At 45.0% G+C, this 22958-nt stretch overlaps 2 protein-coding genes across 2 annotated transcripts; both read right to left on the bottom strand.

The window, feature by feature from the left end:
• Positions 1-1170: 1170 nt before the first annotated feature.
• On the bottom strand, positions 1171-4489 carry ebi3 (Epstein-Barr virus induced 3; the record flags this gene model as incomplete). The annotated part of the gene is made up of 6 exons (XM_079752243.1): positions 4383-4489; positions 3929-4049; positions 3179-3272; positions 2618-2735; positions 2230-2411; positions 1171-1323 (listed from the first exon to the last, which is right to left on the bottom strand). Exons 1-6 carry the CDS (start codon positions 4480-4482, stop codon positions 1171-1173), a joined length of 768 nt encoding a protein of 255 aa, XP_079608369.1. The 5' UTR covers positions 4483-4489.
• Positions 4490-4718: 229 nt separating this feature from the next.
• LOC307087243 (rab GTPase-activating protein 1-like) lies at positions 4719-11743 on the bottom strand. The gene is made up of 8 exons (XM_079752745.1): positions 11064-11743; positions 9871-9951; positions 9302-9412; positions 7652-7756; positions 7160-7243; positions 6720-6791; positions 5730-6008; positions 4719-5300 (listed from the first exon to the last, which is right to left on the bottom strand). The coding sequence occupies exons 1-8, from the start codon at positions 11178-11180 to the stop codon at positions 5094-5096; spliced, it is 1056 nt and encodes a 351-aa protein (XP_079608871.1). The 5' UTR covers positions 11181-11743; the 3' UTR covers positions 4719-5093.
• Positions 11744-22958: the final 11215 nt, after the last annotated feature.

Raw genomic sequence — 22958 nt, 5'->3', positions numbered from 1 at the left:
TCAGGGTCAGGGGTTAGGGGTTAGTTTTAGGTGTTATGGGTTAGGGTTAGGGGTTAGGGTCAGGGGTTAGGGTCAGGGTTTAGGGTTAGGGTCAGGGGTTAGGGGTCAGTTTTAGGTGTTATGGGTTAGGGTTAGGGGTTAGGGTCAGGGTCAGGGGATAGGGTTAGGTTCAGGGTTAAAGGTTAAGGTCAGGGTTGGGTTTAGGGGAGGGATGTGTTCTTTTTATTTCTGACTCCCCTTTATCGGGGGGTCAGACGTATTTTATTAAAGGTGACATTTTGATCATTTATGGAAGCTAATTGTTAATTTTTTTTTTTTTTCTAACAAAGATCATTTGTAATGTATGTCTCAGATATGCAGTGACGAAAAGAAACTTGATTTGAATATTTATTTAAATAAAAAAATGCTTGCGAAATGCTTGAGAATACGAGATGACGAATGGAGCAGTAAAATGCGTCATTTCACAGCCCTTTGTAGACTGAGCTTCCTGTTGTGGACTATGTAACGACGGCATTGTGGGGCAACACCTGCCAGACCTCTCCCGCACGATACCTTCTGAAACATTGTGTGTTAGCCTCATGATACCAAATGCCAGGGTCTCTGAGGGACCATCACAGATGTTCCTCCAGACGTTTCACATCTGGGATGTCAAAATGAGGAACATCTGGGACTGTCCCAGATGAGGAATATCAGAGGGACCGTCAGGATGAGGAACATCTGAGGGGCCGTCCAGATGTTCCTCATGTGAGGGCCCATCCAGATGTTCCTCATGTGAGGGACGATCCCAGATGTTCCTCGTCTGGGGAGGTCACCGCTGGAAGCTGACCCTGGTCTGACACGGAGACGCACAGTGACACCTTTCTTTTTTCACTTATTATTTATTGCAATATTTCGTGAAAATGACAAGGAAACAAACCGATCAAATACACAATTCAAAAAAGTTAAATAAAGAAGTAAAATAAGTAAAAAATAATTAAAAATATATAATAATAGAAAATTAAATAGACGGATAGATCCTTTATAACTGCTCTCAGCGGTTGTACAATGTCCAGCAGTGAGCAGTGAGAAGTGTGTGTGTGTGTGTGTGTGTGGGGGGGGGGGTTAGAGAAGTGGGGTTAGTAGACTAACCCTAGACTAACCCCACTAAAGTGCAGCAGACGGCTCCGGGCCTCAGCGCCTCCGGGCCGTGAGCACCTCCACGGGGGAGCTCCAGGAGCTGCACTCTCCCAGGCCCAGCAGCTCCATGGCGCACACCTGGAAGCGGTAGGTGCGGCCCGAGGCCAGACCCGGCAGCTCCACCCTGGTGCTCTCGTAGGGGCCCAGCTGGGGGAGAGGAACACACGACAAGAACCATGAGTACGGGTTGGGTGGTGGCGTTCCCGTCTTAAAGGGGGGGGGGGGGGTCCGGGTGTCGGTCTGCCATGACCCCCTCCCCCCCGTACCTGCCCTCTAATGAACTCGTTATGGAATGCTTTATTTGCTCGTGTAAGTGGGTGTGTTTTTTTTTTAACCACAAAAACGCAAGAAAGGATTGAGTACAGACAATGGCACACACAAATCCTTAACTCACGCTGAACATTGCCCCCTGAATCACGTGAGACAGGTACTCATCTGTGTGCGATTATTTATCACACCGACACACACCTACACACGCCCACTCACACACCCGGCCAAACATGTCATTGTCAACAATAGATTCACTCGCGTGTGTGTAAGCAGTATTTAACGGGGACATGCGCAAGCACACACGCTCACACACGCACACACAAAAACACACATACACACACACACACACACCGCCAATACACACGCTCATACACACACACACACACACCGCCAATACACACGCTCACACACACACACACACACACACAAACACACGTACGCACACACACAAACACACGTACGCACACACACACCGCCAATACACACGCTCACACAAATACACACACGCACACACACACAAACACACGTACGCACACACACACCGCCAATACACACGCTCACACAAATACACAAACACACGTACGCACACACACACCGCCAATACACACGCTCACACAAATACACACACAAACACACACACACACACGTACGCTCACACACACACACACACACGTACGCTCACACACACACACACGTACGCTCACACACACACACACACGCTCACACACACACACACACGTACGCTCACACACACACACGTACGCTCACACACACAGTCCTTACATCGACGATGTGGTTGGCGGGCTGCAGGGAGCGCTGGGAGCGCTGGGAGCGCTGGTACCGGAGGCGGTACTTGAGGGGGAAGACCTCCAGGTTGGACCAGGTGGGGGGGGGAGACCACTCCACAGCCAGCCTGCGAGGGACCCCCTGGGAGACCCTCAGTTCCACCGGGGGGTCAGGTTTCACTGCGGGGGGGGGGGGGGTAACATATTGAACTGGTTTTATTCACACTTCTCTTGTTCACCAGTTAAAGGAAACTAAACGAACATTCAGCTTTAACTGAGGAGAGTTTCCTTCGTGTTCAGTCATTAGCTCATCATGTAGCTGCGGGTTTATAAAAGTCCCCATCCGATATCCTGTCTATTTATTGGACCACGAGGCTGTTTCTCACCGATGTCCTCCACCATGAAGGAGGTGAGCTGGGTGGTGCTGCCCCACGGGCTGACGGAGGTGACGTTCACCACGTAGTCCGTGTAGAGCTTGAGGTGGTCCAGCAGGCAAAGCCAGAGCTACAGGGTTGAAAGGTCATCAGTAAGAGGTTAGGGTTAGGGTGACCCGAGGCCAACCCTAATCATAAGGGAACCTTTAGAGGTGATGAGCGTCCCTTACGGAACCCTTAGAGACGATAAGCGTCCCTTAGGGAACCTTTAAAGACGACGAGAGTCCCTTAAGGAACCCTTAGAGACGATAAGCGTTCCCTTAGGGAACCTTTAGAGACGACGAGGGTCCCTTAAGGAACCCTTAGAGACGATAAGCGTTCCCTTAGAGAACCTTTAGAGAGGGATGTGTTGAACACCCTCATCCCTTCAAAAGGGAGGGGGGGGGGGCTTCAAAGAGTCAATGATATCTTATCTTTGAAGTTGAAAATGACACTCACAATATCGCCTTTATCTACTATGTGTTGGAGACTATTCCGTACTCTCTGTGGTTTAAATATGTTAATGAAGCCTACCTTCTCAGGTGAGGAGGAGGAGCTCAGAACAGACACTGAAGAGCCGGGCGGAACGAGACGGCACTGCTGGATGACAGATGAATTGTTTCTCTCTCTGAAACGCACCAACACGCACACACACAAAATGGAAGCCATGTTAAAAAGTAACTCAAAAAAGCACCCTGTTTAGTAGACCTTTGGCATCATATGGCCCTCATAAAACCCTTTTATTGTAAAATGGCCCTTTTATTCGAAAAAATATATAACAAGTCCAGAAGCTGACCTGTCAGCTGTGCTGTGCGTAGCCACATCAGGAATCAAACCTGACTTCATTGCATTTTTTCAAGCCCAATCCGAGACTTAGCTCCTCCGACTGAGTACTTTTTTTTATATGTGTGGATTGTAATGCCTACCCTACCTTATCAAATGTGGATGCACTTTAATACACCTGTTCAAGTTCAGTGCACTCGGTACAAATACAGATAGGTCTAAAAGTGTGTAACCTAAACTGTACAAACTGTAATTCTGTTGTGCATATGGTGAATTATTTTATTCACATCAATTTCGAGTGCCTTTTAATTACAAATGCTTAATAAGATTTACGGCAATATATTTTCAAATCTAAGGTTAAGACATGACAGAATTTCCTCAGCCCTCAAAGCCATTCGGGATTTCTCATGTGGCCCCCAATGAAAAATAATTGCCCACCCCTGCCGTTGCAGTAACTCAGAGCAGAGGTGGTTATGGTTAACCCGCGGGGCTCATGTATACCTGTAGGTGGCGATGTAGCGGGTCGGGACGGACTGCCCGCTGGGTTCTGACCACAGGCACAGCGTCTGGTTGGGGTAGCCCGCACACCGACACCGGACCTCGGGTCGAGGAGGAGGACCACCTGGCAGAGAGAAAAGGACCGTTAGTCATCAACTCACCTTCTGGGCCCAATGGTTCGTAGTCGAAGTGATAGAACGGTAATGGTAGTTGTAGACCATATCGAGCTTCTTTGGTTACAGAACTTTAAGCTTATTACTAGACGTTTACTCGTGCATTCATTTACCGCAGCCTAAACCTAAGCAGTAGGCTAATATTGTCCAAAGATATTTTGAATTGTGTGCAGTCCTTTGCCATTCAAGTGCACATGTGAACCGTATGCTACGGTATGTCAGAGAACGGTAAATAGTAAACTGGATATTCAGATGTAAACAATAGAGGATTCTGCTCGACTTACTGGCTGGTCCAGCAGCTGGCTTCAGGGGGTCCAGAGAGGGGCTTCCACTCGCCAGGAAGATCCCACATGCGATGAGAAGAACGGAGCTTTGACCCATCATCTTTTGCAGGCCGTCAAAACAACTTGTGTCGCTTCAGTGAACGAATCCACTTTTTTATAGGAAATTAAAAGGGGAAGTGGTAGTGAAGACATAGTAGGAAAATACATTAATAGAAATACCCATGCATGTTTTTTTTCCCCGTCTCTTGAGGGGGATGACCTCGAGAAACAAGAAACTTGAAATTCCATGTTATAGAGACAGTGGAATCTACAGGGAAAAGAACGTAAGGGAGGAGACATTTTTCTTTAATTTGTTTACGTACATAATTTATCAGAGATTATATTGTTTCAGGGTGCGGATCAAAGACTAACATCATTACCATTTATAAATTATCCTTGCCTTTTCTGATAGATTTGAGATCACTGATGTTAATTTAGAGCACACGTTTCAGCTTTTCATTATTTCCATTGAACTACCGCCCCCTAGCGCCCAGAACAAGTACACACACCAGAAACTTTAGCTCATAAACGAGGTTACTGCCTCGCTTGATCTTGAAAAACAAATATACTTTCAAAGTCTTAATATCTACACATTTTTGTACAAACATTTGATAAAATCATCGCAGAAAGACGATACACAACATTTATCTTTTTCTTTAATTCCACCCCCAATCAATCGACATTAACCCCCGGACTTTCTTTAGGAAGCCACGCCAGTCTCTTGGCCCGCCACCCAGCCAGGGGGGCGTCGTCCCTGGGAAGGCCCAGGCCCGTGAGCCCCCCGCTGGACGCCCGTCGCTGGACGAAGGCCTTGGTGAACCAGCTGTTCCTGGCCGCCTGCAGATCGCTGGACAGGAGGCTGTTCTGGTGCTCCAGCTCCTGAACAGAGGCCAAACCATATATAGGGGGGGTGTAGTTAGCTGTGTGTTCACGCAAAGTAACATCTAAATCAAATGGTTTTCATGTTTAGCATCTGCATGACTGCGGGCATGTCTGTGAGGAAAATAGAAAGAGAGTGTGCGTTCGTGTGTGTGTCTGTGTAAACCTGTGTAGCAAAGTGTGAGTAAGTGTGCGTGTGAGTGTGTAGGAGTATGTGAGTGAGTGTGGGTCAGTACATGCATCTGTAGTATGTATGCATGTCTGCGTGTGTATGTGTGTACTTGTGTGTCTTTACACGCGTCTCCAGCACATTATGTCTGTCTTTTTTTTTTTAAGATTTATTCTTCCATTTTTTTATGCTTTATGATAGAGTGCGACAGACAGGCGTGCGTACTCCGTCCGTGTATGAGCGTGCGTGCTCGGACTGACCTGGATGCTGCAGTTCGCCTCCACCACCTGTAGCTTGCTCTGGGCCAGCTCTCTCTCCAGGGCCCTGACCTGCAGCTCCAGCGCCTCCTTCTCCCGCCGGCTCCGCTGCTCCGCCCGCTGCCGCTCCGCCCTCCTGCTGTGCAGCGCGTACTGCTCCGCCCCCTCCGGACCCAGGCCGGTCGCCGCGGCAACGCCGTCGTCGCCGCCGCCGTCGCCGTTTGACGACTCGTCCCCGGGTTCTAGGAGCAGGTGGCAGCCCGGACACGCCTTCAGTACGCCCTGATGGAGGGGGAGGGAGGGGGGAGGGAGGAAGGCTTAGAACAGACAGGATGAGCTAAAGAAGATGCTAACCTGAACGGCCGTCTATTACCCAACGAGGTGGGATGAGATACAGTAGTGTGTGTGTGTGTGCATTGCTGTATGTGTTTATGTGTGTGTGTGTGCATTGCTGTATGTGTTTATGTGTGTGTGTGTGCATTGCTGTATGTGTTTATGTGTGTGTGTGTGCATTGCTGTATGTGTTTATGTGTGTGTGTGTGTGCATTGCTGTTGGTGCTCGCGTCTGTCTGTCTGTCTGTCTGTCTGTCTGTCTGTCTGTCTGTCTGTCTGTCTGTCTGTCTGTCTGTCTGTCTGTCTGTCTGTCTGTCTGTCTGTCTGTCTGTGTGTGTGTGTGTCTCGATAGTCTGAAGGACACCCGTCATCATGACGGTCATGGTGACGGGTCAGCCCCCCGTCATGCTCTCTAACGGGGCCCCCCTCACTCCCACGCCTCCGGCCCCTGAAGCCTCTGCTGCCAGCGGGTCCCCCCGCGCCAGGCTACAGCGAGGTCTCGGTTCCCACGGAGACAGAGGATCGTAACACATGGACAGGAGGGGGCCCCTGGTGTACTCTGGAGCGGGAGGGGCAGGTATACCCTTGGGGGGGGGTGAGGGGCACTGGTATACCCTGAGGGGGGCCCTAGTTTACCCTGGGGGGAGGGGGGTGTCTCACCTTGAAGGCTTCCATCTCCTCCCTGTTGGTCGCCTGCTGTACCTCCAGACGCAGGGTCAGCTGGGAGCAGATCTGGGGGAGCGGGGGGGGGGGCACTCAGTCATACAGAGGCTCTATAGTGGAGCTTCATACAGAGGCTCTATAGTTGAGCTTCATATAGAGGCTCTATGGTCGAGCTTCGTATAGAGGCTCTATAGTGGAGCTTCATATAGAGGCTCTATGGTCGAGCTTTGTATAGAGCATCATATAGCGGCTCTATAGTGGAGCTTCATATAGAGGCTCTATAGTGGAGCTTCATATAGAGGCTCTATAGTGGAGCTTCATATAGAGGCTCTATAGTGGAGCTTCATATAGAGGCTCTATAGTGGAGCTTCATATAGAGGCTCTATGGTCGAGCTTCGTATAGAGGCTCTATATCGGTGCCGGAGGAGGACTCGTACCTGTTTGTACTCCGCCACGATCCTGGCAGACTTCTTCACCCCTTGCTCGGCGCTCTCCAGCTGCCTCCTGAATCCCTCCTTCATCTGCAGAGCATTGACTTTGCGTTCATGGCAAGGCAACTTTATTGACATAGCACTTTTCATACACGAGGCAGACTCAAAGTGCTTCGCGTTGGAACACAGTCATACAATAAAAACGAAATAATAAACTAAAATCTATGTCAAAATCTTTCTAATTCATGTCCCTTTGTTAAACCAGGAGAGTCCAGATAGTGAGTCTCCGCTTCAAGGGAGACCCAGGAGACGGGACTTTAAGCGATAGAACACCAAGGTAATGTTTGACGTCATGCAAACGTAGCGTGTGACGTCTTTTAACGCATTGTAACGTCATGCCGCCACTTAAACGTAACAAAATATAACTCAATCACTGCAGAGTCTGAGCGCGAGGGCATAAAGGCGTGGCGCTGAGGTCAGGGGGCGGGGGGGTCTCACCTGCTCCGCCTCCTGCTCCCTCCCCCTTATCTCCTCCTCGGTGGTCCGGAGGCGGTGCTTGGTCTGACGGAGCTGCTCCATCAGGTCGTCCACCGTGTCCTCCGCCTGCCAACACACACCAAGTCACGTCCACTCCACCCAGCCGCTCAACTTCATAGGTGACGCATTACACGGGTCAGTGTGGAGCTGGTAGGGCTGGGTATCGCCAGGCGCCTCACAATTCAATTCAATTCTTTAGGTCTTGATTCGATATCGGTTCGATTTGGTATTGATCCAATTGCTTCGATATCGATTCAATAATACGTGCAGATGACAAAAATACCTAAATGTTATTTAGAATTAACCATTTTAAAGTGAATTAACCATTTCGTTGTGCTTTAACTAGCAAAAAGGGAATACACCATTGTATAGTATTGTTCCTGAGCTAAACTTGCAGCATAAAAGTAATAATCATAGCATGGACAAATGTAAAAAGGGCATGTACATTTAGGCATACTCGCTTCTAGATTACAATGACTGAGTAAGCTTTAATTTTTTATGGAAATAATCAATTTCAAAAAAAAATTTGAATCGAAATTGAATCAACAACCAATAAGTTGCAGTGCATTTATAAATCGATTTTTTTACCCAGCCCTAATAGCTGGACATTGTATTGTTTTATATTCTATATATAACTTTTTATAAAGCACCAAGAGGACTGCAATCCAATTTCTTTGTATCCTGTGCAATGACAATAAAGAATTATATTCTATTCATTACACCACCAAGTGTGAGTGTGATTAGCCATTACAAGCCGTTCTGACATCACTAGTGGGCGTGTCCACCTAGATGAGTGCTGGATAGATCAGCCTACCAGCCTACCCAGTGGACCGCAGCAAACGTTGCTCATCTATCATACGTCATACGTCTAGGTGGACACGCCCACTTGTGATGTCAGAAAAGGCAGATTTCAAAACATTCTGTCTGTGCACCTAGATCTACGCCAGATAGATCAGTCTACCAGTCTACCCAGTGGACTGTAGTAAACGTTACTCATCTATCCGTCATACGCCTAGGTGGACACGCCCACTTGTGATGTCAGAAAACGGCTTGTAACGGCTGATCACATTCACACCTGGTGGTATAATATGTCAACTTTAATACATTTAGCCACAGGATTAGGGGATGCCTCCACAGATTTACGCACACTTTGTTAAAAATATTATTTTGACACAATCAATACACAGAGCGCTGTCAGAAGGACTCTATTAACTCCTTCCCAGGATTACGCCTCGGCAGAGATTTAAAAGTGTTTAAATACAAGTCAAACCCGACAGGCCGACATGTTGCACTTGGTTGTAGCCTGTTGAAGTGTGTCTCAATTTAGTTTGTGGTAGCTGAGGCAGCATGCTTATGTGTCACAGCAACGGGGTTAGGGAGTTTTAATTTGTCATAGAGCTGGATAAGGTAAGCAGCTCACGTATCAGAGCTAGCTAAGGTGTGGCCCTACCCCCACAGGGTTATGGCCCTGGCCCCGCTCCCATGGGGGTCCGGCTCTGTCCAGGGGGCTCTAACAGACAGGTGGTGTTCTGGGAGAGTTATCTCGCCCCGGGGGCTCTAACACACAGGTGGTGTGTGTTAGTGTGTGTGTGTGTGTGTGTGTGGGGGTACCTCGTCCAGGGAGGTCCTCAGGGCGATCTTGCTGGTCACCAGGCGGTGGGCCAGGCTGTCGTTCTCCTGCTCCAAGCGAAGGCTGGCCCTCAGGAGCTGCTTGTTCTCTCTCTGCTCAGAACACACACACACACACACACACACGCAGGCGTGCACACGCACGCAGGCGTGCACACGCACACACACACACACACACACACACACACACACAGTCAGAAACACTGGTGATGTGCGGAACCAACTCCTTGTCATCGCTTGATATTAATAAACTTTGTACACTTAGAACACATTGAAATACCCATTTCGGTAACAATGATCTACTAAACGACTAACAGCCTAGCTCATTGCCTGGTTTTGGTTCAATGAGACAAACGTACAGACGTTAAGGGTATACATATATACCTGTACTGTACCCTTAATACAGATGTTAAGGGTATATATATATACCTGTACTGTACCCGTAATACAAACGTTAAGGGGACAGCGAGGGCGTCAGTGGAAGGGGTTTTAAGAACATTGGTGGTAACAGTTCATCTCTGTTCTCAGTAACATGAGGACGTGTGAATCACCTGGTATTTGTCGATGGGGTCTTCATTCTCCTCCTGGCTCTGAACAACAACTTCCTTCAGCTTGGCCCTCTTCACTGGCCCCTGGGGGACAGAGAGTGGGGCTCCGTCAGCTGAGGTAGGGACTCTGACGTAGCTTCCCAGCTCAGATGTCGCTGAGCCATGAAGATTTATCTCCTCAGCAGCGAGATAGCGCGACAGCCGGACAGATTGCGCTCCGATCACCAGAGATGAGATCTGGAGCCGGAGACACTTAAGGGCTCTTACTGAGGGAAAGCACGCTGCTTAAGTAGAAGGAATGGCGTCATTTCAGAGGAACTCACGCCACTTAAGTGGAAGGAATGGAGCCATTTCAGAGAAACGCACGCCGCTTAAGTGGAAGGAATGGAGCCATTTCAGAGGAGAGATATTTATACGCCATTCTATCAGTTTGATTTGGCTTCTATTCCCACACTTTATTTTGCAATCCTCAGAAGAGTTTTCGAAATGACAATTTACCAAAACTTTCCTAAAGATTCACTTAAATTCAGCTTCCTTTGTCTTTGTGGTCTGAGTGATGACAATCCTGATACATGGCCTAAAAACATTTGAGTAAAGGTTTGTTGTTTTGCATAAAGTTATTAAATCAAACCATTCTAAACCCTTCAGGAATGAAGTGCCAATCCCAACAGAGTAAAACACAATGTAGCATATTGTTTTCTGCTTTCCCTTAAAACATTACTTTACTTCCTGTTGACAAAACATAAGCCACTTATGATAAGATGGTTTAAAGTACTTCCCATTCAGTGGATGAGTTTAGCACTGCTAGTGGGTCTCTTGTTTCTCTCCCATGTTTTTACCACTGTGTATCTGCTTGCTTCAGTGCTGTTCGCACTAAGTTGTTGGGTTTATGTATCGTTATTCTTGTTGCTATAGGCATCCTTTCCTTCGGGCACTTTGTAACTTTTAGTTTGAAAAGGTGAGGCCATCTCAACAGAGCTGCACCTCATGACTTCCTACTCACAGGATTACAGACAATTGTCGTTAAGGTAACCCTCAGTGAGGAGCTGGTTTAGTGGTCAGGGGGCATCTCGCTCAGTGGCCTACAGGTAGAGCCCCTGCAGACCTTGGGGTTCGAAACCAGAACCCTTTCAGAGCCCCGACTAGACATCGTTCGCCCCCCCTGGCTGCAAGAGCACCCTCCCGGCAGCTCTCACCTTGGCTTTGGGTCCCGTCTCCACCACCAGGCAGGCCAGGATCTCGTCCTCGCTGGCCGGCGAGGACAAAGGCGTTTGGCTGTCATAGGCCACCGGGACGGCCACTTCCTCCATCATCCTGTACACCTAAAGCAGGACAACGTGCGCACACACAAACACACACACACTCGCACACACACTCTCACACACCTGCAACACCGCAGGATTGCGAGACGCTGTGTCTTCTCCAACAGGAGTCTCGAACAAACACACACACAGTGCCTTCTTGGGGTCACGAGGATGAACATCCAGGTGGAAATGACCTGCAAACCTCTCTGCCAATCCAACCAATCTCAATCTCCTAGCGGCCTCCTTCAGAACAGCCCGCAAAACAGTGAGGAGGCCTTGTCACCGATGCAGCGTGATACTGAACTCCAGCTCAGAGGATAGTGAAGTGGGAGTCAACAGGGAACTCTGGCCATGCGGGAACGCTGGAATCCACAGATAACAGGGGTGGGAGTGGGGGCAGGGGGCAATGTCCAGTCCAGGAGACGCAGGGATGATCTAACCTCAGTCCAAAGGTGTACTCTGGGGAACACAGCTGTAGAGCGCTGTCTCGGAGAAGCAGACCGCAGCCAAGGAGTCCAAGGTGAGGTGAATAGACCTGCCCGCAAGGAGTGTGAGGAATCTGAGCGGTAAACAGGTCGGACTGGGTCTGAAATGGGGCTGGTGACAATGCTTTGTTCCTAATAACAGACACACCCACCCAGGGTGGTTTGGTGCGCTCGCCCTCACCAGGTTCTCACCTCTCTCTGTCTCTCTCTCGCTCTGTCTCTCTGTCTCTATCTCTGTCTCTCTCTCTACCCATATCTCTCTCCCTCTTTCACCATCTGGGTTTCATCTCTTTCTCCATCTCTCTCGCTCTCCTCATATTCAACCTATTGGTAGACGTAGATGAACACGGTCTGACTTGTCGGCTGCAAACAAGAAAAACAAGACGTTTGTCATTGCATGTTATTCACACGGATCCGTTTCCTGGAGGGAACACCGATTGGCTGCACCGTGGTGCGACGGAGAAACGGAACGCCCGGTGGCAAAACAAGACGCTCAAAAACAACTCAACCCACGCGCATAAAACACAAAACAAGGCGATGCTCCGAGCGCACGTGTCGGACGCATGGTACGCCCTAGAGTTGAGGTGTACAGAGCCCACGCTAGGCTGTGATTGGATGGTGGAGGAATGTGAGGGGAACCAGTCCAGCAGGTAGAGTGAGGCGATATGAGGACATGAATACTGAATGAAGAACACATCGCAGAGATGCTCTGCTGCCCTCCATCTGCAGAGGCCCCCATCAGCCCCCCAACTAGCACTCTCTTTGTTCACGCACTCACACATGGGCACGCAGGCATGCACACAAGCAAACTTACACACACACACCCTCACGCATGCACGTGCCGATGCGCACACATGCACGCAGGCATGCATACAAACACACACACACGCACAAATGCAAGCATATATGCATGCACACACAAACACGCACTTTCACACACACACACGCACAAATGCAAGCGTATATGCATACGCACACACACAGATTTACACATGTATGCAAAGACCCATACACACACAGATGCAAGCATATACGCACAAACACACATACATATGAGAGGCCGTATGGGACATTATTCAGAATAACCATGCGCATAAACATATGAAACCAAACTCATTCACATACTATACTGAAAACCTCGCACACATACAAGTGAAAAGCTTTTACATACACAACTGAAACACTCACACAAACAACTGAAAAAAATCAGTTGCCCTTCACTCGGATGCGCATTCACTGGGAGAGCGGTGTGCAGGTGTACGGCAGTGCCTGGGAGGCAGTGCAGGAGCTCTGGCAGCGGGGATACAGGGTGGAGGTGCCAAAGAAACCACCCGGTAGGAGTCACCTGATGGAGCTCCTTCAGCGGGCTACACCGTGGCAGTGAGTGGGATCAAACACAGATGTGGGCACTGCCAGACGCGCTAAAGAGCGCCTACGCAGATTTTAGCATAGACGCCGGGATGAACAGTAGTTTTCAAAAACTGATGGTAAAGAAGCGACCCTTAACATAAAGATAAACATTGTATTCATGCGCTGGCTGGCGGGGCAGCGGGAGAGTTGGTAGCAGACTTATTGGGGAGGGGGCCCTTTCCTTGTGAGAGGTCTATTTCCCCCTCAGCTGAAACCTGGAGAATACTCTTCAGACTTTGGAAGTCCTTTTACTTTACTGTTATAATGCTTGTTCTAAGCCGTTCTAGGCTTGTTATTGTGTTCCAGTTATCATTGCTTATTGTTTCAAAGTTCAGCTTGTGGAAACATAATGGTGTAAGATTGACTCAGTTTAGTTGTGATGCAGCCTGATGAGGCAAAGCTAATGTCCTTAAACGTGAACGGTTTGGGAAACCCGATTAAAAGGTCCAACGTAATGCCAAAATTGAAAAATGAGAAGGCAGATATAGTTTTTATGCAAGAAACCTATCTTTCCCGACAAGAGCATGAGAAATTGAAACAATTTGGTTTCAAAAACACTTACTATAATTAATTTGCCAATAAGTTCAAATTTGAATCTTGTAAAGAAATAAAAGAAAAGGAGGGCAGATATCTTATTGTTAAGGGTAGGATGAAAAGGATTAAAACCCCCTGATACTAACAACCTGTTTTTCAAATCATTAATGGACGTGATTGCACTGGAAGCTAAGGGTGTCTGTATATGTTGTGGAGATTTTAATGTAGTATTAAATCAACATTTAGACACCAATAGCTTAACAAGAAATAGATACAAATTATCAAAATGTATTAACACAGCCTGGGATGATATGGGTTCTGTGATGTCTGGAGACATATCAATCCATTTGACACAAACTACACTCACTACTCAGCTTCACATTGTACTTACTCCAGGAGATTATTTTTTCATGCCAAAAAGTGACTGTTATAGGGTGAATGAATGCAGAATTGGGGTAGCTGATGTCTCTGACCACAGTGCTCTTTACTTGACAGTTCAAATAGGAGGAAGGAAGAGGAAGTGTGTTAAATAACAACGCAACTCTAGAACATAAAATTGGAAATGAAAGAATACTTGAATATAAATGACAATGGAGAGGTGGATCCATCTATACTGTGGGACTCATTGAAGGCGGTTATGCGAGGGAATTTGATTGCTTTAACAGCATTAAATAAAAAAAGGAAAATCGTGGAATATAATAACCTGGGTTTAGATTTATCAAATGTGGAGCAGCAACATAAAAATAACAGAGACCCAGAACTGCTGGTGCATATACAACAATTAAGGACACAGATTAATGATTTATTAGAACAAGAAGTTGAGAAGACGGCCCGATTTTATAAGCAGAAATACTATGAATCAGGTCCTAAAGCGGCCAAATTACTTGCCCGACGCTTACGTAAACAACAAGAAGATAGTTCCATTCATAATATACGGGACCCAGAAACAAATCATTTGAAAATTCAACCCCAGGAAATAGAGGCCATTTTCCTCAATTATTATAAACAACTGTATACAGAAACCTCTGATTTAAAGTAAAGTTGAAGCCATGAAAATGTTTCTCAATGAATTGGACTTGCCTTGTATTGGCAAAATACAAAATGATTTCATTATAGCAGATTTTACACTAGAAGAAATAAATAATGAAATTGGCAACTTAAAATCAAGTAAAACTCCAGGTAGTGATGGCTTCCCTGTGAAGTGGTATACAAATTTTAAAGAAGAACTAGCTCCACTACTGCTGAAAACATTTAATTGGATTAAAAGAGAATGTAAACTTTCGCCATCCTGGAATGAGGCAGTCATTACAGTACTCCCAAATGAGGGTAAAGATAGGGAATATAGTAGTAATTATAGGCCTATTTCAATCCTCAACGTAGATTATAAAATGTATACAGCAATTATCGCAAAAAGACTTGAGTATTCTCCCAGAATTAATAGACGAGGACCAAACAGGATTTGTAAAAAAAAAACAGACTAACACATGACAATATTAGAAGGACTCTACATTTGGTAGATAGAATAGAAAGGAAAAATAAAAAGAGTATTACTAAGCCTCGACGCCGAAAAGGCTTTTGATCGGGTCAATTGGCAATTCCTGGATCAAACTTTAGATAGATTTGGCTCCAAAAAACAATCTGTAGATTTAATAAGAACACTTTATCAACAACAAAAATTTAAATGCATGGGTCATTATCTCCATCATTTATTTTACAAAGAGGAACTAGACAAGGTTGCTGTCTCAGCCCCACATTATTTGCTTTTTATATCGAACCCTTGGCCCAGACAATCCGTCAACCTGAACAAATACAAGGCATCACAATTGGACATAAAGATCATTTAATTAGTTTATTTGCGGACGATATTTTGGTCCATTTAGTGGATCCTGAGAACTACTTCCCCATATTGATGGAAATCCTCAGAGAATTTAATTACTATGCTGGTTACAAACTAAATATTACAAAGACACAACTTTTGTCATTTAATTACGAGCCTTCAGAGGAAATAAAACATAGACATGATTTAAGAGGGGATATGGAAGAACTTAAATATTTAGGGGTGATCATTAAAAAAAATGTGAACAAATTATACGAGGCAAACTATAATTTAACTAATCAGAATATCAAAAAGGATATTGAACGATGGTCCACGTATCCATTGGATTTTGGCAGAAAGATAAATGTTATTAAGATGATATGTTACCTAGATTGCTATACCTGTTTCAGGCTTTGCCAGTAGGGATCACTAAGCACCAGTTCTTAACCTGGGATAAGCTTATTTCTAGGTTTATTTGGGATGGAAAGAAGCCTAGAATAAGATGTACAACACTGCAGTTGGCAAAGGATAAAGGAGGAATGGCACTCCCAAATCTCAAAGATTACTTTTATGCAGTTCAGTTCCCCCTATTAGCCAAAAGTCAAATAGATTCAATAGCCTCTGGTGCACTGGAGTTTTGGTTTGATTTTGTAAGGCAATTTAAACTAAGGAAAGACCAGAAAGCACTTAGATGGATAGCCTTTGACACTCAATTTAAACCAGGAGAAAATGATGCCATATTTAAACAATGGGCAGTAAAAGGTATTAAGGCAGTCTGTAGGCCTCTATATTGGCTGCTTCTACATCTAGTGTAATTTTTCCTGACTGCAGAATTATGTTTCTTTCTTCAATGGAATGCAGTATTTTTTTCCAGACAGTCAGGAGAACAGTGGCTTTAACAGATGTAAAATAACTCCTGAGACCAGTGACCTCTGATTTGACTTTATTAGTCAAGCTGCACCTAGCAAATATGCTATCCAGGGCCTCTAGGAGAGATGGTAAGTGATTTGCAACTGGTTTAACAGCTGCTATGCGGTCACTCCAACGGGTATCAGACATGCGGAGAAGAGAGCAGCCAGTCTTCTCTTTGAGAATGGCCCATCTCTCTGGGCTGGCACTTAAGATATTGTACAAGCGATTCACCCGAAAAATGTTGCAACATCGGTACATGACTCTGCAGCATGTACTCCAACAAGATTTAGAGTATGTGAGGCACATGGTGAATATGTAGCAAGTGGATTTATTTTCCTTACTTCAGCCTGGACCCCATTAACTTTTCCTGACATGTTCGAGCCATTGTCAAAGCCCTGGCCTCTGCAAACTGCAATAGCAATGTGGTGCTCCTCTAATGTCTTCAGTATCATCTCTGATATTTCATGGCCAGTCTTGCCACTGAATTCTTCAAACTTCAAGAAACATTCAGTTACATCCCATTGATCATTCACCAAGCGTTTCTGTGCTCCCTCTGAATGGCAAATTTCTTGAGGCCAGAAAAAGAGTAACATCTAATATTCTCTCAAGAATGGCTTTGTTTCTGTCAACTTCAAGTTGGATTTCTTGTTGCAGATGGCTGTCTATCCCCTTTGCTTCCATCAAAGAGTATTTCAGATTTTTCCACTTGAGGTAGCAGGTTTTGTGCGCCTTGCAAACTTCATGGTCAGGGAATTTGTTGTACATTCTCCGCCATTTGAGATCTGATATTTTGTACCCTTCTTTGGTGATAAGTGGCTGATGCTTTTTTTAGGCCATCACAGGAAAATAACATGCATGGCACACAGTATATTGCTCTTGCACTTTCACTGTACATTAACCATTCTCTCTTCTGTTTTTCCCGTCCATTTGTTGACTTTGTATACCCTAAGTACTCTGGAAATTTCTTTCCATCTAAATCTTTTGGCATTATCAAGGTCAGATCTCTCTGAGTGGCTGTGGCTAGCTTTTTGACAATTATCTCACGATTGGGTCTGTGAGCTTCTCTGGCCATAATCCTGGGTCACATTTTAAATATTCTTCCTCCTTGTTCTCTTTCCTGCCTTTCTGTACTTCCTGTGCTTCCTTACTGCTGTCTTCAGCAGTTTCATGACTGCAACAGCTTTGATCTGCTTCACAATTTCCTTCACTATCTGAAGGAGCCTTGCTTTGGGAACTTGGGCCTGGCTCTGTCAACAGCAACAGTGACATAAATTGAGTTATAAAAAAATGTAGCCTATAATTTGCTATTATATAATTGAAATAGCCAAGGTGTTGATTAATATCTTATTCCCTGCCAGTGATACAGCAGTTTACTAATAAACAAAAACAGCCAACCAGTGTCTACTCTACACCACTCACTCACCATCAAAGGCATCATTGGACTGCTGGGGTGAGTGTCTGCTGTGGGTTCAAACTCAGATGAAACAGCCACTGCTGATTCTGGAGCAGCAGATCATAAAGGTTTATTGGTCCATTAAATATATTGTAAACATTAAATGTCATGTTTCATGGAAAAACTGTTGCAGCCATTAGCATTGTTACACCATTAGCCACCATTTTTTTAAGCTAACTAGATCTATATCCTGCCCATTTTAACATGGATTTGAAAACTGGATTTAGGATTGTTAACTGATGGGACTTTCTACACCGTCCGGTTGTGTGATTACTACCGCTGCTTTGAATGACTGTTGATGCACGCGGTGCCGACTCCGAGCCAGTCTGCACACCGTCTGCAGCAGCAGAAGCAGCTGGGATTTTTATTCTTAATTTTTTTTGGACTAGACGGATACTGAGTTGAAGGAGGTTTTTTTAACCCAAAGAGTCAAAGACCGTTGAAGGTAGGCCTACAACACTTGTATATGCAGTCTATGATGCGGACCAGTGATAAATGACGACACTGAAGGGATTCGATTTTTAAATGACACGACTCTCACCATTCTTCGAAAAAAAGTGTTTGATATCCTGGGCCCCTGCTCTGCCGCCCCTACTCCTGGCCTCCTTCCCTAGTCTTTTCTGGTGTCCAGACTTGTGTTTTTTGGGGGGCATCCTTACGATCCTTACCCTGCTGGAGTTCGCTCGCGCTCACTCACTTCCGATGAGGAAGAACCATGGGAAGAACGAACCGCGGTGTGGACCAAACCATTTTTTAAGAAGGGGCCAAGGGGATTATTGAAATGATTAAAATTAGAATATTGTATGATTTGTGGATTTGTTTTAATTCGGATTCATTCATATGAATATATATTAGTTCAGTGTATGCATAATCATTTTTTCATAGAGGCTACTGGGGGCTGTGTGTGGGCTCTAGCGGGCTGTGGGCCCTTATAATTGTCATAACCTTTCCCCCCTATACGACGGCGCTGCAGTCAGGTCACAAGTTGATCTGGCTGCCTCCTGCACTTAGGAAGAAGATTAGGTGTAGTTTTTACTACTGCAGCTGATCAAATCTATGTGGCTCAACGGCACAATGGAATGGAATCTCAACGTGAAATATTTTTCCCCCAAAATGGTATGAGTTTGAATCCCGTATTTATTATTAAAAAAAGAACACACCATTTTCCATTTATTTTGGCTTAAAATGGTTCTACGTGACAAGTTTCATCCAATTAGACTCCAAATACGAATGAGATGGGTATGTTTTTGACATTTTATTGAAAACAAATCAAAGAAGCATTCGCAAGAACAGCTACGAATCTTTTCCCGATTTCCAACGGCTGCCGTAGCCACGACGACAAGCGACGCATTCGGCTGATGGTCACGAGTTAACACGGTCACGAGTGGAACTGAAACACTGCGACGTCTAGTCACCCCAAGTTAAACTCGGAAACATATGAAAGATAATTTCAAATTCCTACGAATTACCTTTTTCTCCGTGTGCCTGATGTCCATCCGCCGAAGCACTGCTGCGCTTGATAACGTGGTGCACATTTTCTCACGACTGGAGCTGCACCTGGCAGTAGCAAGCTGCTACGCTGGCGGGATGGGAACAGCGATGCTAGCTGACAGTCCGTGTCCACACATGGCATTACAACATTCGGTTGCAGCCCGATTGTTGTGGCATTCGACAGGGTTCTGATGGTCTCCGCTGAGGCCAATATATTGTTGAGCAATGCAGCTGCTTCTGATAGGCTACCTGTATGCTGTTGTTGAGCAGACATCAGTGTAGCGCCTGTGTCTGTAGCATGTCTGTCGATTATTTGTCTGAATTGCGCGCTTGTTTTTTTCAACCACCTTCCGTTTCAACTGAAACGCCTTCCGTTTTCACTGAAATGCCTTCCGTTTTCACTGAAACGTCTTCCGTTTCAACTGAAACGCCTTCCGTTTTCACTGAAACGTCTTCCGTTTTCACTGAAATCCTCACACACGTAGTGTGTGAGGATTGAAAAGCATTGACAAACACAACTGAAACACTCTCACACAAACAACTGAAAAATGATACGCTAACATACACAACTGAAAAGCTTGCATAAAAACTAGTGAAACCTTTTAAATAGACTACCAAAATGCTTTCACATGTACTAGTAAAATGTGCTCATATACACAGCTGAAAAATTCTCTCTCACATACATATGGAAGTAAATCTACCATCGGATTTTGAAAATAAAAAGCCAATGAACTCTAAGCACTGAATACTTATGCATTAAAATAATGTACCTGGATTTTTTGCCTCTGAATTTAACTCTTTACATTTTCAATAAATTGTTTTCAGCTTTATTTTTCAAAGTCAAAAAATTCATAATCAAATATTCAACATTAAAAAATTCTACTTAAATATTTTCAATATCGCCAAATTCCACGCCAAAGTCAGCTGCCAAATTCAATGTATGAAATTCAGCGTTAACATCGGGGGACCCTAGAAGAGCAATCGATCCTAGATGCTAGATCGCTGCCAAGCAAGGAGAGCGGGAATAAGAGCATCACTCGCTCTTAGATTCCACTTGGGTTTTGCGTTGTCGGTGCCGTTAAAGTAGCATTTGTAATCGTTTACTACTTTAACGGCATCTACAATCCAAAACCTAACTGGAATCTTGATGGGAAAAGTGTGTAGTTCAAAACGTGAGCAGCTTTTACTTCTTCGCCAACTACAGAGTTTGTTAGGTACAATCATTCAAAAAACCTATGTTATATCCCATAGACATTTGACAGAGGGAACCGGGAGCCTCGAAGACTGGATTTATTCTTCAGAGTTCTATTTGCGACTCTCGGAGCTCTATATATAATAGTATATAATATTATATTATATATTATATTACAATTCACTAGTGCTCAGCGGTCAAGCCTGATATTGCAGCTGTTGGACGGGTCCCTCAATTCAAGGGGCCCAGAAGTAGATATCTCCGTTCACGTCAATACAAATGGAGAACAGGAATGTGTCTCCGCAAAAGAATTCAGGATATCAATCAAAGGCTCATAATTATCTTTATACCATGTTTTAATAAAATGTAAGTTTTCTCTTTTCAAAACACCACCTCAAGTGTTTAATAGCCGTTTTATTTATTTATTTTTTGCAGGAGAAGGAGGGGTGGGCAGCTGTAAGGAGTCGTAGTGAAACATGTTGTTTCGGCACGGCATCCGAGAGGGCTCAGTGCACGGCTCCGTTAACTTCTCGTGTCCGAGTTTTTTCCTTTTACTTAACATGAATGACGTTGATGGTTTTTAGGCACTGTGTTGACTTTTTATCACTTAAAGGGGACATCTCATACCACCAGGTGTGAGTGTGATTAGCCATTACAAGCAGGTTTGAAAATGTGCAGCATTGTGACATCACAGGTTGGCGTGTCTATCTATCCGTCACACATCTAGATGGACACGCCCACCTGTGATGTCACATTGCTGCACATTTTGAAAACAGCTTGTAATGGCTAATCACACTCACACCTGGTGGTATGATATGTCCCCTTTAAAGTCGCCGAAGGATGTGTAGACAGACCTCTCGCTTATGATGCTACAATGCTAACAATGCTAGACAACGAGAATATTTCTGCATCCGGCACGTCATGCACTAAGCCGTGGCTGGCTCCCATGATGCGGAAGCAAATCTCTCCTTTCTTTTTTCAGCCACCTTCCGTTTCAACTGAAACGCCTTCCGTTTTCAATGAGATGCCTTCCGCTTTCCTCACACACATGAGTGAAACACTTTCACATACATGTCTGAGGTTTTCAGTATAGTATGTGAATAGTTTTATATGTGTTTGTGAGAGAGAATTTTTACGCTGTGTAAATGAGCACATTTTACTAGTACGTGTGAAAGCATTTCAGTAGTCTATGTAAAAGGTTCCACTAGTTGTTACGAGAGCTTTTCAGTTGTTTGAGTGAAGGTGTTTCAAGTGTGTATGTAAAAGCATTTTACTGTGTGAGAGGACATACATCAAGCTTTTCAGTTGTGTATGTGAGCGTATAATTTTTCAGTTGTTTGTCTGAGTGTTTCAGTTGTGTATGTAAAAGCTTTACACTTGTATGTGTGCAAGGTTTTCAGTATAGTATGTGAATGAGTTTGGTTTCATATGTGTATGCGCATGCTTATTCTGAATAATGTCCCATATGGCCCCTCATACACACACACACACACACACACAAAAATCTGGTGAAACAGACCCGAAGAGGACCTATAGGGATTTTGAGGGGTACATTGCCAAGCATGTTAAAATAGTGTTTTCTATCATTTGCAATGCTTGTGCGGTGGGGACCTGGACTCAGGTCCCCACCGCACACGAGGTCCCCACGGGTTTGGTGTGCAATCAGGTTCAAGTCCCCACCAAGTAGCAAAAACAAGTACAAAGAAACACAGTTTCATTTTGATGGTGCCCAGGCAGTTTCTTGTCCTTTTTTCTGTTCTCTCAGTTCCCTCACAACCTCTGACGCTTCCCCTTTCTTATCTCATGACATCCAAAGGCCTAATCTGCAGTACGGATCAGGAGCAGCAGGCTGAAGCATTAGCAGTAGGACGAAGCATTAGCAGTAGGCTGAAGCATTAGCAGTAGGACGAAGCATTAACAGTAGGCTAAAGCATTAGCAGTAGGACGAAGCATTAGCAGTAGGACGAAGCATTAACAGTAGGACGAAGCATTAACAGTAGGCTAAAGCATTAGCAGTAGGACGAAGCATTTACAGTAGGCTAAAGCATTAGCAGTAGGACGAAGCATTAGCAGTAGGACGAAGCATTAACAGTAGGACGAAGCATTAACAGTAGGCTAAAGCATTAGCAGTAGGACGAAGCATTTACAGTAGGATGAAGCATTAGCAGCAGGATGAAGTATTAGCAGGAGGATGAAGCAGTGAAGATGCCGATTTATTTTCAGGTACCAATAGGTGCAATTCAGTTACGGCCAACTAAAAAAGATAAATTCCCCAATTTCTCATGCACTCACACACACACACACACACACACACACATGCATGGACACGCACACACGCACATGCACACACACTTTATAATCCTTTTTCTTGTGAAAATACTTTTGTGTTTGTGAACAAAAACATTTTCACGTGGGGGGATGGTATTAATAAAATTATCAAATCAGAAAAACACATTTTAATATATCGTGGCAGATACAAACGTTTATTCCAATT

This window comes from Pollachius pollachius, assembly GCF_949987615.1.
Source record: "Pollachius pollachius genome assembly, chromosome: 15".
Taxonomy (NCBI): domain Eukaryota; kingdom Metazoa; phylum Chordata; class Actinopteri; order Gadiformes; family Gadidae; genus Pollachius; species Pollachius pollachius.
Note: the sequence above shows the minus strand (reverse complement) of the source record. Positions and strands in the feature narration are given on the sequence as shown.

Coding starts and splice junctions, on each gene's coding strand:
- LOC307087243 (XM_079752745.1), bottom strand. CDS start 11,180: ATGATGGAGGAAGTGGCCGTCCCGGTGGCCTATGACAGCCAAACGCCT. Junction 7,244..7,651: donor GGGAGCAGGAGGCGGAGCAG/GTGAGACCCCCC, acceptor AATGCTCTGCAG/ATGAAGGAGGGATTCAGGAG. Junction 6,792..7,159: donor TCGTGGCGGAGTACAAACAG/GTACGAGTCCTC, acceptor CCGCTCCCCCAG/ATCTGCTCCCAGCTGACCCT.